Source organism: Nerophis ophidion, linkage group LG12 (genome assembly GCF_033978795.1).
Source record: "Nerophis ophidion isolate RoL-2023_Sa linkage group LG12, RoL_Noph_v1.0, whole genome shotgun sequence".
NCBI lineage: Eukaryota > Metazoa > Chordata > Actinopteri > Syngnathiformes > Syngnathidae > Nerophis > Nerophis ophidion.
Genome location: NC_084622.1, coordinates 3098608 through 3115110, shown reverse-complemented (window position 1 = coordinate 3115110; position 16503 = coordinate 3098608). Strand labels below are relative to the sequence as shown.

At 42.3% G+C, this 16503-nt stretch overlaps 1 protein-coding gene across 1 annotated transcript in view; it reads left to right on the top strand.

The window, feature by feature from the left end:
• Nucleotides 1-16503, top strand: part of LOC133563734 (cytosolic carboxypeptidase 4-like) — an 84508-nt gene that overhangs the window by 19888 nt on the left and 48117 nt on the right. Inside the window, exon 7 of the mRNA XM_061918035.1 lies at nt 13778-13865. Coding sequence (XP_061774019.1) covers nt 13778-13865 — 88 coding nt within the window. The remainder of the gene's footprint in view (nt 1-13777; nt 13866-16503) is intronic.

Sequence of the window (16503 nt, the reverse complement as noted above, 5' to 3'; positions counted from 1 at the left end):
TTTTTCTGTTGTTTTTCTTGTAATTCTACATAGTCAACCTTTAATGTTTCAATCTACATTTTGTAATAAACAAATTGTAAGTTTCATTTGATATGACCAAGACACCTAAAAACAAAAACACAGCCGTTTTCATCAATTTCCAAACAAGTGGGCAACACTTGAATGAATGTTGTGCCCAGATGAGTGCCCACGTCCACTTCATGTGCGAAATGAAGACAAGTTACCTGGGTCTGACAGACCCCTACGTAAAGCCCCGCCCCAGGCTGTAGTCCTGTACTCTTGTTGTTTTTCTTCATGTAATCACAGCGGGTTTTTTCTGTTGTTGTTCAAGCTTACTTATTTTCTGCTCCAGCTTCCAGCAGCTCACAAAGAGAATGTTAAAGCTCTGTAATGCACCCATTTTTCAGAGCATTTAAAAAGTCTAGTCCTGCTCCTGCATGTAGTAGTAGTAGCAATGATGCTACTGCTAGTACATCAGGGACAGCAGCTAGCAATACTGCACCTTTAGCACCAGCAAGCACTGTTTCTCCTGCACCAGCTCCCTCCGTCCCCCCAAAAAGTGCCCCCCCCAAAGCAGCCTGCTCAGCTACCCAGTGACTTAAATGGCAATCTCAGCCAATACTGGGTGGCTACCCAAAGCGTGCATTTGGTACAACATTAAGATCATTAAGATTCATTCATGCATTGAAGTCATTAGAAAGGAGATTAAAGACAATGCGTCCCAGCTACAACGGGGTTCTATTAACACTGATACGATGGTATATACGGCGGATACTGCCCTCCAAAATAGTTTCTCTCGTTTTGAGGAAATAACATTAGAGGAATTGTTGCAACGTGTAAATGGAATAAAACAAACAACATGTTTACTTGACCCTCTTCCTGGGAAACTGATCAAGGAGCTCTTTGTATTATTAGGTCCATCAGTGCTAAATATTATAAACTTATCACTTTCCTCGGGCACTGTTCCCCTAGCATTCAAAAAAGCGGTTATTCATCCTCTTCTTAAAAGACCTAACCTCGATCCTGACCCTTCCCTTTATTTCAAAAATCCTCGAAAAAATTGTTGCGGAGCAGTTAAATGAACACTTAGCGTCTAACAATCTATGTGAAACCTTTCAATCCGGTTTCAGGGCAAATCACTCCACGGAGACAGCCCTCGCAAAAATGACTAATGATCTATTGCTAACGATGGATTCTGATGCGTCATCTATGTTGCTGCTCCTCGATCTTAGCGCTGCTTTCGATACCGTCGATCATAATATTTTATTAGAACTTATCAAAACACGAATTGTTATGTCAGACTTAGCCCTGTCTTGGTTTAACTCTTATCTTACTGATAAGATGCAGTGTGTCTCCCATAACAATGTGACCTCGGACTACGTTAAGGTAACGTGTGGTGTTCCCCAGGGTTCGGTCCTTGGCCCTGCACTCTTCAGCATCTACATGCTGCCGCTAGGTGACATCATACGCAAATACGGTGTTAGCTTTCACTGTTATGCTGATGACACCCAACTCTACATGCCCCTAAAGCTGACCAACACGCCGGATTGTAGTCAGCTGGAGGCGTGTCTTAATGAAATTAAACAATGGATGTCCGCTAACTTTTTGCAACTCAACGCCAAAAAAACGGAAATGCTGATTATCGGTCCTGCTAGACACTGAACTCTATTTAATAATACAACTCCAACATTTGACAACCAAACAATTAAACAAGGCGACACGGTAAAGAATCTGGGTGTTATCTTTGACCCAACTCTCTCCTTTGAGGCACACATTAAAAGCGTTACTAAAACGGCCTTCTTTCATCTCCGTAATATCGCAAAAATTCGCTCCATTCTGTCCACTAAAGACGCCGAGATCATTATCCATGCGTTTGTTACGTCTCGCCTCGATTACTGTAACGTATTATTTTCGGGTCTCCCCATGTCTAGCATTAAAAGATTACAGTTGGTACAAAATGCGGCTGCTAGACTTTATACAAGAACTAGAAAGTTTGATCACATTACGCCTGTACTGGCTCACCTGCACTGGCTTCCTGTGCACTTAAGATGTGACTTTAAGGTTTTACTACTTACGTATAAAATACTACACGGCCTAGCTCCATCCTATCTTGCCGATTGTATTGTACCATATGTCCCGGCAAGAAATCTGCGTTCAAAGGACTCCGGCTTATTAGTGATTCCCAAAGCCCAAAAAAAGTCTGCGGGCTATAGAGCGTTTTCCGTTCGGGCTCCAGTACTCTGGAATGCCCTCCCGGTAACAGTTCGAGATGCCACCTCAGTAGAAGCATTTAAGTCTCACCTTAAAACTCATTTGTATACTCTAGCCTTTAAATAGACTCCCTTTTTAGACCCGTTGATCTGCCGTTTCTTTTCTTTTTCTTCTATGTCCCGCTCTCCCTTGTGGAGGGGGTCCGGTCCGATCCGGTGGCCATGTATCGGCTGGGGGGTTTCCTGCTGGCTCCGCTGTGAACGGGACTCTCGCTGCTGTGTTGGATCCGCTTTGGACTGGACTCTCGCGACTGTATTGGATCCATTATGGATTGAACTTTCACAGTATCATGTTAGACCCGCTCGACATCCATTGCTTTCCTCCTCTCCAAGGTTCTCATAGTCATCATTGTCACCGACGTCCCACTGGGTGTGAGTTTTCCTTGCCCTTATGTGGGCCTACCGAGGATGTCGTAGTGGTTTGTGCAGCCCTTTGAGACACTAGTGATTTAGGGCTATATAAGTAAACATTGATTGATTGATTGATCATTCAATCCTGCCTGGTACCACACACGACCATGGCTAGAGTATTCTGTGGTGCGAGACGCCTGCTTCTGTTTCCCCTGTCGGAAATATGGCAGCGCTGTTAATGTTCCCCCCCCTGAGGGATTGCCACCTTATTGTGGTCAGGGGGTTTGCGTGCCTCAGTGACCGTAAGAGCTATACCAGCAGGAGCTTAGTCTTCAGGTGGGACACCCAAGTTGGACAGGTCTGAAGGTAGAGGCCTGACAAAGTGCAATCCACTACTCCAGGTTGGGGTTGGACACATAGCCAAAGACCCACTTCAATGAAGAAAGCATCGTTACTATAAGCACAGAAAAAAAAAGTGCTGGAGCATGATGTGTACACATGATGCCCCCTTCACATTTCTGACTGCCCCCTCATATAAGCATGCCTAGAACCGCCCCTGACTCACTAACACCTCGTATCATGTTAGCACTATTATTTGTTCAATTTAAATGAATTAATCAGTGCCAGAGCTTGGTCCGCATTTCCGGCAGTGAGTCGAACACATTTCCAGTGAGAGTTTGACTCCGCCAAGACTGTCCTTTGTCACCGATTCTGTTCATAACTTTTATGGACAGAATTTCTAGGCACAGTCAAGGCGTTGAGGGGTTCCGGTTTGGTAACTGCAGGATTAGGTCTCTGCTTTTTGCAGATGATGTGGTCCTGATGGCTTCATCTGACCGGGATCTTCAGCTCTCGCTGGATCGGTTCGCAGCCGAGTGTGAAGCGACCGGAATGAGAATCAGCACCTCCAAGTCCGAGTCCATGGTTCTCGCCCGGAAAAGGGTGGAATTCCATCTCCGGGTTGGGGAGGAGACCCTGCCCCAAGTAGAGGAGTTCAAGTACCTAGGAGTCTTGTTCACGAGTGAGGGAAGAGTGGATGGTGAGATCGACAGGCGGATCGGTGCGGCGTCTTCAGTAATGCGGACGTTGCACCGATCCGTTGTGGTGAAGATTTACGTTCCCATCCTCACCTATGGTCATGAGCTTTGGGTCATGACCGAAAGGATAAGATCACGGGTACAAGCGGCCGAAATGAGTTTCCTCCGCCGTGTGGCGGGGCTCTCCCTTAGAGATAGGGTGAGAAGCTCTGCCATCCGGGAGGAACTCAAAGTAAAGCCGCTGCTCCTTCACATCGAGAGGAGCCAGATGAGGTGGTTCGGGCATCTGGTCAGGATGCCACCCGAACGCCTCCTAGGGAGGTGTTTAGGGCACGTACAACCGGTAGGAGGCCACGGGGAAGACCCAGGACACGTTGGGAAGACTATGTCTCCCGGCTGGCCTGGGAACGCCTCGGGATCCCCCGGGAAGAGCTAGACGAAGTGGCTGGGGAGAGGGAATTCTGGGTTTCCCTGCTTAGGCTGTTGCCCCCGCGACCCGACCTCGGATAAGCGGACGATGATGGATGGATGGATGGATGGATAAATGAATGACTTCTCATTTAGATGAGTATGGCGAGAGACAGACTTTAACATCCAGCCCCATTTCATGTCTGCCGCTAGATGAATGTCACCGATCAGCGACTAAGTTTGTGGTCAAAAGTTTGCATTGAGTCTGAGTGGACTATGTTCAGTGCTTTTATTGTTGAGGCAGCAAATCATAGCAGTGGTCGTGAAGTGGCCGGTGCCTGCTGTGGCGATAATCCCACAACCTTGAGGGATGCCCTCAATCTGAAGAAGGAGTCCTATCCTGTCCTTTGGGTTTATGGACAGGTACCGACAGGCCAAGCGGTGCGTGGTTTTGACAGTTGCAGAGGCAAATACTCAGACATGGGAGTAGTTCGGAAAAGCCATGGAGAACGACTTCCGGACAGATATAAAGACATAATCTCCTTCCAACATTTTCTTCTCTAAATACTGTGAGTGTGGAATGAAGTGAAGTTGTGGGCAGTAACGTATTGGTGTGGATAAATGGTTTAATCCTTAAAAAAATATTTTCCTTAAGAGTGTATAAATCCACTCCATCCCGTTTTAAGTATTTTTTTCATAATCGCTTATATGTTTGCTTGAGCAGGGGTGCCCATTACGTCGATCGCGAGCTACCAGTCGACCGCGGGGGGTGTGTCAGTCGATCTCCAGCCAGGCTTTAAAAAAAATAGACCTAAAAATGAGTGATCATCAATCTTCACCAAGACGTCACTTAAATGACATTCACGGTACCGGAGGGTCTTGTGAGATGACGCTGGCTGCTGCAAGATCATTATTATGAAAATATGACCGAGAGGAAGGCGAGAAACACTTTTTATTTCAACAGACTCTCGCGCCGTACCTTCCGTCAAAACTCTAAAGTCATTTCCTATCTTCACAATAAAAGCCCTGCTTCATGCTGCCTGCGCTAACTAAATACAGAGTCTCGGAAAACTGGCGTGCACAAGCAATCCCTCAGAAAGCTGGCGTGCACATCACTCTTATTTTGTTAGCGCAGGCAGCATGAAGCAGGGCTTTTATTGTGAAGATAGGAAATGTGCAGTCGGCCTTTAGAGTTTTGACGGAAGGGACGGCGCGAAAGTCTGTTGAAATAAAAAGTTTTTCTCGCCTTCCTCTCGGTCATTTTTTCATAATAATGAACTGGCAGCAGCCAGCGTCATCTCACAAGACCCTCGGGTGCCGTGAATGTCAATCAAGCAAGCTACGGAATTTGCCGCCAATGTTTTTCTTGTAAAGTGTATGGAAGCTGGATGAATTAGATGCCAAAAACCAACCACTTTCATGTGGTATTGTACAGAAAGGACAACTTTTTTTCTCCTCCATTTGAAAATGTGGGCGTTATCATCATTACTGTCTGATTCCAATCAATGCAAGTCATCAGAATCAGGTAATACACCAACTTATATTCTTGTCTTTGTGAAAGAAAGACATCTATATGTGTTACACATGCTTGTATTATCATTAAACACATTTAACTTGTTTACAAAAATGTCTCTTTCATAAATAAATAAATATAAATGATATATATAAATGAGGTAGATCCCCTCGAGTTGGTCAATTGAAAAGTAGCTCGCCTGCAGAAAAAGTGTGGGCACCCCTGATATAAATAGTTCAGCACGTGTGTGCACAGATTTTCCTCCACTAAGCTAAAATGAGTTTGACACCCCTAGTGTAGTTCAAAACATATTTATACATATGTGGCTGTATATGTGTGTGTGGTCTATAAAAAAGAGAAATGAAGTAATTAATGAATACTGATATATATGGCAAGATGACAGGTGATAGTACTAATAATATAAACATGTTTGAGTAAAATGTAGTGGGAAGTCTCCATTTGAGGGGTAACAGCACCTTCTTGCGGTTAAAAATTAAGATAATGTATATACTCTCACAGATAACAAAGCTGCTTTAACATTTGAGCAGTTATGAAATTAAATGAATGCTAAAATAACGCATAAATAAAGTTGAGCAACTTTACATGCAAAAATGTATTTATTTTTCTGTGGGAATCACATTTGAGCATGACTTTCACAAGGCCTCTTATCTGCTGCACACGTCACTAACGGTGACGTCACTATCGGTGTGTATCTTCTTGGTCTTGTCGGTGGCTTCACGTGTGAGTCAGTTGATTGACAGCCAATCACGGGACGTTTTATACAACTAAACTTTTCACTACCGCTTCACTGATTCATAGCCATGTTTATTTCCGGTTTAGTTACTTGCTGTGCATACTTATCTACTTGTTCGTAATTCACAACTCCTACTTTAGCTGGTACCCAGAAAAATGTAAGCACACTTCTAGCTTTATTTTTATTTAATTTACTTAGAACAGGGGTGCCCATTACGTCGATCGCGAGCTACTAGTCGACCGCGGGGGGTGTGTCAGTCGATCTCCAGCCAGGCTTTAAAAAAAAAATAGACCTAAAAATTAGTGATCATCAATCTTCACCAAGACGTCACTTAAATGACATTCACGGTACCGGAGGGTCTTGTGAGATGACGCTGGCTGCTGCAAGATCATTATTATGAAAAAATGACCGAGAGGAAGGCGAGAAACACTTTTTATTTCAACAGACTCTCGCGCCGTACCTTCCGTCAAAACTCTAAAGGCCGACTGCATATTTCCTATCTTCACAATAAAAGCCCTGCTTCATGCTGCCTGCGCTAACTAAATACAGAGTCTCGGAAAACTGGCGTGCACAAGCGATCCCTCAGAAAGCTGGCGTGCACATCACTTGTGCATGCCAGCTTTCCGAGACTCTTATTTTGTTAGCGCAGGCAGCATGAAGCAGGGCTTTTATTGTGAAGATAGGAAATGTGCAGTCGGCCTTTAGAGTTTTGACGGAAGGGACGGCGCGAAAGTCTGTTGAAATAAAAAGTGTTTCTCGCCTTCCTCTCCTTCATTTTTTCATAATAATGAACTGGCAGCAGCCAGCGTCATCTCACAAGACCCTCGGGTGCCGTGAATGTCAATCAAGCAAGCTACGGAATTTGCCGCCAATGTTTTTCTTGTAAAGTGTATGGAAGCTGGATGAATTAGATGCCAAAAACCAACCACTTTCATGTGGTATTGTACAGAAAGGACAACTTTTTTTCTCCTCCATTTGAAAATGTGGGCGTTATCATCATTACTGTCTGATTCCAATCAATGCAAGTCATCAGAATCAGGTAATACACCAACTTATATTCTTGTCTTTGTGAAAGAAAGACATCTATGTGTGTTACACATGCTTGTATTATCATTAAACACATTTAACTTGTTTACAAAAATGTCTCTTTCATAAATAAATAAATATAAATTATATATATAAATGAGGTAGATCCCCTCGAGTTGGTCAATTGAAAAGTAGCTCGCCTGCAGAAAAAGTGTGGGCACCCCTGATTTAGATAGTCGGAACTATTTCATATATTATATTCTGTCTTGTTTCAAAAACTAGGTTTTGTTTGTATTTATGGAGTCCGAGAACACATTTGCTTCATTTTCCTCTGTCTAATTAACTGCCATGTAAATTGCTATTAATTCCCCCGTAAAAGATTATAATTGTTGCAATTTTATTTTTTTTTCAAAACTATTCCTTGTGCGATACCCGCTAGAACGTCTTCTTTTCTTATTTATAGATTTAGATGCATCTGTATATATTTTGACATATTCTGAATCATTTTCCTCAATAGTTTTTATCTGTTAATAATGATTGCATAACCGCTGCGGTATGCGAGGAATTACAAAACCCAAAACAAGTGAAGTCGGCAAGTTGTGTAATTCGTAAATAAAAACAGAATACAATGATTTGCAAATATTTTTCAACTTATATTCAATTGAATAGACTGCAAAAACAAGATATTTTATGTTCGAACTGAGAAACTGAATGTTTTTTTGTAAGTAATCATTGTGTTACATGGCCTTTCATTTTAACAATAATCAGTTAACGTTTACAAAATGAGACCAATTTTTAAAGGCCTACTGAAATGCGATGTTCTTATTTAAACGGGGATAGCAGGTCATACTTGATCATTTCGGGATATTTTAATGATCCCTTCAAAGATGTGTAAGTTACCCATGCTCTGGGCACTAATACATGCCTATACCATCTCAGATCGTGGCTTTTAAACTTTGTGCCCATAACAATCAGGATGTTTTTTTTTCCTCTTTGGTCTGCAGGACACAACGTCCACAGTTTCCAAAAAACAATTTGAAATGTGGATTCGTCAAACCATAGTAGACTTTTAACTTGCACTTACATGTATAGAGACAAACTGTAGTTACTGACAGTGGTTTTCTGAAGTGTTCCTGAGTCCATGTGGTGATATCCTTTATACACTGATGTTGGTTTTTGATGCAGTACTGCCTGAGGGATCCAAGGTCACGGGCATTCAATGTTACGTGCAGTGATTTCTCTAGATTCTCTGAACCTTTTGATGATTTTACAGATCTTGGATGGTAAAATCCCTAAATTCCTTGCAATAGCTCGTTGAGAAATGTTGTTCTTAAACTGTTTGACAATTTGCTCACGCATTGATTCACAAAGTGGTGAACCTCGCCCCATCCTATTTTGTGAATGACTAAGCATTTCAAGGAAACTGGTTTTATACCCAATCATGGCACCCACCTGTTCCCAATTAGCCTGTTCACCTGTAGGAATTTTCCAAATAAGTGTTTGATGAGCTGTCAGTCTTTTTCGCCACTTGTGCCAGCTTTTTTGAACCATGTTGCAGGCATGAAATTCCAAAAGAGCTAATATTTGCAAAAAATAAAGTTTTCCCATTTCGAACATTAAGTATCTTGTCTTTTCAGTCGATTCAATCAATCAATCAATCAATGTTTATTTATATAGCCCCAAATCACAAATGTCTCAAAGGACTGCACAAATCATTACGACTACAACATCCTCGGAAGAACCCACAAAAGGGCAAGGAAAACTCACACCCAGTGGGCAGGGAGAATTCACATCCAGTGGGACGCCAGTGACAATGCTGACTATGAGAAACCTTGGAGAGGACCTCAGATGTGGGCAACCCCCCCCCCCCTTTTGGGGACCGAAAGCAATGGATGTCGAGCGGGTCTAACATGATACTGTGAAAGTTCAATCCATAGTGTCTCCAACACAGCCGCGAGAGTTCAGTTCAAGCGGATCCAAGACAGCAGCGAGAGTCCCATCCACAGGAAACCATCTCAAGCGGAGGCGGATCAGCAGCGTTGAGATGTCCCCAACCGATACAGGCGAGCGGTCCATCCTGGGTCCCGACGAGCGGTCCATCCTGGGTCTCGACTCTGGACAGCCAGTACTTCATCCATGGTCATCGGACCGGACCCCCTCCACAAGGGAGGGGGGGACATAGGAGAAAGAAAAGAAGCGGCAGATCAACTGGTCTAAAAAGGAGGTCTATTTAAAGGCTAGAGTATACAGATGAGTTTTAAGGTGAGACTTAAATGCTTCTACTGAGGTAGCATCTCGAACTGTTACCGGGAGGGCATTCCAGAGTACTGGAGCCCGAACGGAAAACGCTTTATAGCCCGCAGACTTTTTTTGGGCTCTAGGAATCACTAATAAACCGGAGTCTTTTGAACGCAGATTTCTTGCCGGGACATATGGTACAATACAATCGGCAAGATAGGATGGAGCTAGACCGTGTAGTATTTTATACGTAAGTAGTAAAACATTAAAGTCACATCTTAGGTGCACAGGAAGCCAGTGCAGGTGAGCCAGTATAGGTATATATGTATGTATATATGTATATAAAGGTATATACAGTACAGGCGTAATATGATCAAACTTTCTTGTTCTTGTCAAAAGTCTAGCAGCCACATTTTGTACCAACTGTAATCTTTTAATGCTAGACATGGGGAGACCCAAAAATAATACGTTACAGTAATCGAGACGAGACGTAACAAACGCATGGATAATGATCTCGGCGTCTTCAGTGGACAAAATTGAGCGAATTTTAGCGATATTACGGAGATGAAAGAAGGCCGTTTTAGTAACGCTTTTAATGTGTGACTCAAAGGAGAGAGTTGGGTCAAAGATAATACCCAGATTTTTTACCGAGTCACCTTGTTTTATTATTTGGTTGTCAAATGTTAAAGTTGTATTATTAAATAGAGGTCGGTGTCTAGCAGGACCGATAATCAGCATTTCCGTTTTTTTGGCGTTAAGTTGCAAAAAGTTAGCGGACATCCATTGTTTAATTTCATTAAGACACTCCTCCAGCTGACTACAATCCGGCGTGTTGGTCAGCTTTAGGGGCATGTAGAGTTGGGTGTCATCAGCATAGCTATTCAATTGAATATAACTTAAAAAGGATTTGTATTTCATTGTACTCTGTTTTTATCTACGATTTACACAACATGCCAACTTCACTAGTTTTGAGGTTTGAAGTATATTATCACCAATTTGATGTTTTTTGCACATATTTCCTGTTGTCCATCCAAAAGTCATAAATGTTTTCATTTCTTTTTCTGAGCAATTTAATAATACTTGAAGGTATCCCGCCACCATCCCCTTCCATCTCAATCCAATCACAACTCAGATTACCGCCAAATGATTCAAGTTGATACACTGACAGACCATAGCAATGTCAAGCGCCGCTGCTGGCCACCACAGCCCGCAGGCCGAAACACTGGCTGAAACTGGCAAGACCCACCCTACGATTGGTTTATATCAATCAATCAATCAATGTTTACTTATATAGCCCTAAATCACTAGCGTCTCAAAGGGCTGCACAAACCACTACGACATCCTCGGTAGGCCCACATAAGGGCAAGGAAAACTCACACCCAGTGGGACGTCGGTGACAATGATGACTATGAGAACCTTGGAGAGGAGGAAAGCAATGGATGTCGAGCGGGTCTAACATGATACTGTGAAAGTTCAATCCATAATGGATCCAACACAGTCGCAAGAGTCCAGTTCACAGCGGAGCCAGCAGGAAAACATCCCAAGCGGAGGCGGATCAGCAGCGCAGAGATGTCCCCAGCCGATACACAGGCAAGCAGTACATGGCCACCGGATCGGACCGGACCCCCTCCACAAGGGAGAGTGGGACATAGGAGAAAAAGAAAAGAAACGGAAGATCAACTGGTCTAAAAAGGGAGTCTATTTAAAGGCTAGAGTATACAAATGAGTTTTAAGGTGAGACTTAAATACTTCTACTGAGGTGGCATCTCGAACTTTTACCGGGAGGGCATTCCAGAGTACTGGAGCCCGAAATGAAAACGCTCTATAGCCCGCAGACTTTTTTTGGGCTTTGGGAATCACTAATAAGCCGGAGTCCTTTGAACGCAGATTTCTTGCCGGGACATATGGTACAATACAATCGGCAAGATAGGATGGAGCTAGACCGTGTAGTATTTTATACGTAAGTAGTAAAACCTTAAAGTCACATCTTAAGTGCACAGGAAGCCAGTGCAGGTGAGCCAGTATAGGTATATATGTATGTATATATGTATATAAAGGTATATACAGTATAGGTATATATGCATGTATATATGTATATAAAGTATATACAGTATAGGTATATATGTATGTATATATGTATATAAAGTATATACAGTACAGGCGTAATATGATCAAACTTTCTTGTTCTTGTCAAAAGTCTAGCAGCCGCATTTTGTACCAACTGTAATCTTTTAATGCTAGACATGGGGAGACCCGAAAATAGTACGTTACAGTAATCGAGACGAGACGTAACAAATGCATGGATAATGATCTCAGCGTCTTTAGTGGGCAGAATGGAGCGAATTTTAGCGATATTACGGAGATGAAAGAAGGCCGTTTTAGTAACGCTTTTAATGTGTGACTCAAAGGAGAGAGTTGGGTCAAAGATAACACCCAGATTCTTTACCGTGTTGCCTTGTTTAATTGTTTGGTTGTCAAATGTTAGAGTTGTATTATTAAATAGAAGTTGGTGTCTAGCAGGACCGATAATCAGCATTTCCGTTTTTTTGGCGTTGAGTTGCAAAAAGTTAGCGGACATCCATTGTTTAATTTCATTAAGACACGCCTCCAGCTGACTACAGTCCGGCGTGTTGGTCAGCTTTAGGGGCATGTAGAGTTGGGTGTCATCAGCATAACAGTGAAAGCTAACACCGTATTTGCGTATGATGTCACCTAGCGGCAGCATGTAGATGCTGAAGAGTGCAGGGCCAAGGACCGAACCCTGGGGAACTCCACACGTTACCTTAACGTAGTCCGAGGTCACATTGTTATGGGAGACGCACTGCATCCTATCAGTAAGATAAGAGTTAAACCAAGACAGGGCTAAGTCTGACATACCAATTCGTGTTTTGATACGTTCTAATAAAATATTATGATTGACGGTATCGAAAGCAGTGTGGTGGCTTCCGTGGTTGGTTAAATTTTGGCTCAAGGGACTGATGAGATTGGTTAGCACAGTCAAGTCACGGCAAGTCTCGAGGACCGAAGTTTATTACCACGAAAAAAATAGATATAGATTAGCGAATTGTGAAATATATGCGTTATCAATGTCCAGTGTGGCGTGAGAAAGTGTGAGGCTTGGCAGCTATGAATCATTTGTAAGTTTAGCAATGTGTTTGACATGAAGGTTGCACAACTGATGTCTGCCCTGATCCAGCTGCATTGAGGAGGCTACTTTGTTTGACCTGACTTTAACTAACAGGCCCCATACCTTTAAAACTTCTCCCCTTTGATTTTCTAACAGAACTATTAAGCAAGAAAAATCCAAACCTACTTTTTTTACTACAATGACTGTTAAGAACTTAAGGCTGATCGACAGAACTAAATTGGCCCCATTGTATGAATGTGATGGTGGATGCTTGTCTGTGTCATCATTGTGCTGAGATACGCTACAGCCCCCCACAACCCTGAAAAGGACCGGTTGTAGAAAATGGATGGATATATGGACTTTTGATATGAATTGTCCCTTGTCTCCCAGGTTTTAACTGTCACCCAGGATCCTATTATGACTATAAATCCATCCATCCATCTTCTACAGCTTGTCCCTTTCATGGTCACGGGGGGTGCTGTAACCTATTTCAGCTGCATTCGGGCGGAAGGCGTGGTGCACCATGGACAAGTACCCTTCTCATCGCAGGGCCAACACAGACAACATTCACACACTAGGGCCAATTTAGTGTTGCCAATCAACCTATTCCCAGGTGCATGTTTTTGGAGGTGGGGGGAAGCCGGACTACCGCGAGGTAACCCACGTGGTCACAGGGAGAACATGCAAACTCCACACAGAAAGATGCCGAGCCCGGGATTGAACTCAGGACCTTCGTATTGTGAGGCACATGCACTAACCTCTGTTTCACCATGCTGCCCTGTGACTGTAATTGATTTGCTTAAAACCTTTAATACTGTTGCTGATAACACCTTAAAGAGCAAAGCACAAAAACAATCCTTGGTTTTCACCTCAAAATGCTCAAAAATAAAGGGTATTGGTGTTGATTTGTCGATTTACAGTAATTTGGTGTAAAAGCCACCCTATCATTTACGCTAGAATTCTGGCAAATGAGCTGCAAGTTTTTTATCGCATAATCTACATATTTTTTACCAATTTTTTTTCTTAAACATGTTTTTCTTTTATGCACTACAGGAATGCAGCCAGTTCTTTACTCTGTAAGGGATGCACTAAATGGTCAACCCTGCTGGCTCAGGTCTGGGACTGACATATGTTATTTCAGGTAAGAATGAACTTTCCACAAAGGCCTAATAAAGTCACCTAGACCTTTTTTGTTTGTTGAAATATTTGACTCAACCTTTGCGGGTTACTCTGACCTGGGTGTCTGAGAATCTAGAATTTATATAACACATACAAGGTTTGCAGGGTATTCAGGAGATGCAACATTCTGGCTAAAATTATAGGATCTCCAGACTTTGAGCATGTTGTTTCAGTTGATTATTTTGTTAAAAAAAATTAGATAACAGACCTAAAATAAAATTATAGTTATTTTAAATGACAATGTTTTTTCTTTAAGGAACAATCACATAAATCAAGAAAATAAATGGTGGTGGTCAGAAACAATTTAATGTTTACATTAAGCAGAGTGAAAAAATATGGAATCACTCAATTTGTCAGGCTAGGACTTGGTCTTGGTTTGTTTTCCCGAGGTGCAAAGCGAATGGAGTGGAAACGGCGTGAAGGTAAAGACATCTTTATTTTAACACTAAAACTAAAAACAGGAACCAACAAAAAGCGCGCACAATGGCGGTACAAAAAACTGGGCTATGAAAGAAAAGACTAGCACAAAGACTATAAACTACAAAGATGAAACAAAAACACTTGCGCAGTGGCATGAATAACAAAAACTCACGTGGACAAAATGGACAGCATTGCAAGGCATGAAGCAGATAATCGAGGGCGTGGATGAGGTGATGTTGCCAGACTGACTAACTGGTAACTGTGGCTTAAATAATGAACATGATAAGTGAAAACAGGTGTGAGACAAGACAGGTGAACTGATTGGTTGTCATGGTAACAAAACTAAAACTAAAAAAAAGGAACTTAGAGTCCAAAGCACCTGGTATTCCTAGGCAGTCTCTTATCCAAGTACTAACCAGGACAGACACTGCTTAGTTTTGAGAACAGATAAGATTGGGGATGCTCAGGGTAATATGGCCATACAAAACTCATGATCAGACATGACAGAAAACTATATCAGTTGGCATGGTAAGACAAACAAGGAAATGCAAAACAAAACTAAATGTCCAAAAAACTAAACATAGCATGACCAAAACAAAACATGAACCATAGGCGTGACACAATTCTGAAAATACATTATGGAATCATGAAAAACAAACACAGAAATCTACAAAACACCAGTAGTACTTAGTTGCACAACTTCTGGCTTTTATAACAGCTCGCCATTTCTGAGGCATGGACTTAAGTGAAAACAGTACTATTAATTAATCTTGCTCCAACTTTCTGTGAGTGCTGTTGTCAGATCACCTTTGAGGTTGGAGTCTTGTAATGGACCACAACTACTACCACACACTTTCAATTGCATTGAGAAAGGGACTATTTGCAGGCCATGATATAGACCAGGGGTGCCCATTACGTCGATCGCGAGCTACCAGTCGACCGCGGGGGGTGTGTCAGTCGATCTCCAGCCAGGCTTTTAAAAAAAAATAGACCTAAAAATTAGTGATCATCAGTCTTCACCAAGACGTCACTTAAATGACATTCACGGTACCGGAGGGTCTTGTGAGATGACGCTGGCTGCTGCAAGATCATTATTATGAAAATATGACCGAGAGGAAGGCGAGAAACACTTTTTATTTCAACAGACTCTCGCGCCGTACCTTCCGTCAAGGCTCTAAAGGCCGACTGCACATTTCCTATCTTCACAATAAAAGCCCTGCTTCATGCTGCCTGCGCTAACTAAATACAGAGTCTCGGAAAACTGGCGTGCACAAGTGATCCCTCAGAAAGCTGGCGTGCACATCACTTGTGCACGCCAGCTTTCCGAGACTCTTATTTTGTTAGCGCAGGCAGCATGAAGCAGGGCTTTTATTGTGAAGATAGGAAATGTGCAGTCGGCCTTTAGAGTTTTGACGGAAGGGACGGCGCGAAAGTCTGTTGAAATAAAAAGTGTTTTTCGCCTTCCTCTCTGTCATTTTTTCATAATAATGAACTGGCAGCAGCCAGCGTCATCTCACAAGACCCTCGGGTGCCGTGAATGTCAATCAAGCAAGCTACGGAATTTGCCGCCAATGTTTTTCTTGTAAAGTGTATGGAAGCTGGATGAATTAGATGCCAAAAACCAACCACTTTCATGTGGTATTGTACAGAAAGGACAACTTTTTTTCTCCTCCATTTGAAAATGTGGGCGTTATCATCATTACTGTCTGATTCCAATCAATGCAAGTCATCAGAATCAGGTAATACAGCAACTTATATTCTTGTCTTTGTGAAAGAAAGACATCTATATGTGTTACACATGCTTGTATTATCATTAAACACATTTAACTTGTTTACAAAAATGTCTCTTTCATAAATGAATAAATATAAATGATATATATAAATGAGGTAGATCCCCTCGAGTTGGTCAATTGAAAAGTAGTTCGCCTGCAGAAAAACTGTGGGCACCCCTGATTATAGACCTTTATGTATCTTTCTTCAAGGAAAATCTTCAGTTTTCGCTACATGGTAAAATGCATTATCATCTTGAAAAATGATGTCAACATTCCCAAACATCCTCTTGGAAACATCCTTATGGAATAAGAACAGTGTCCAAAATGTCGATGTAAACTTGTGTATTTATTAAAGTGATAATGACAGCCATGTCCCCTGTGGCAGTACCTGACATGCAGGCCCATATC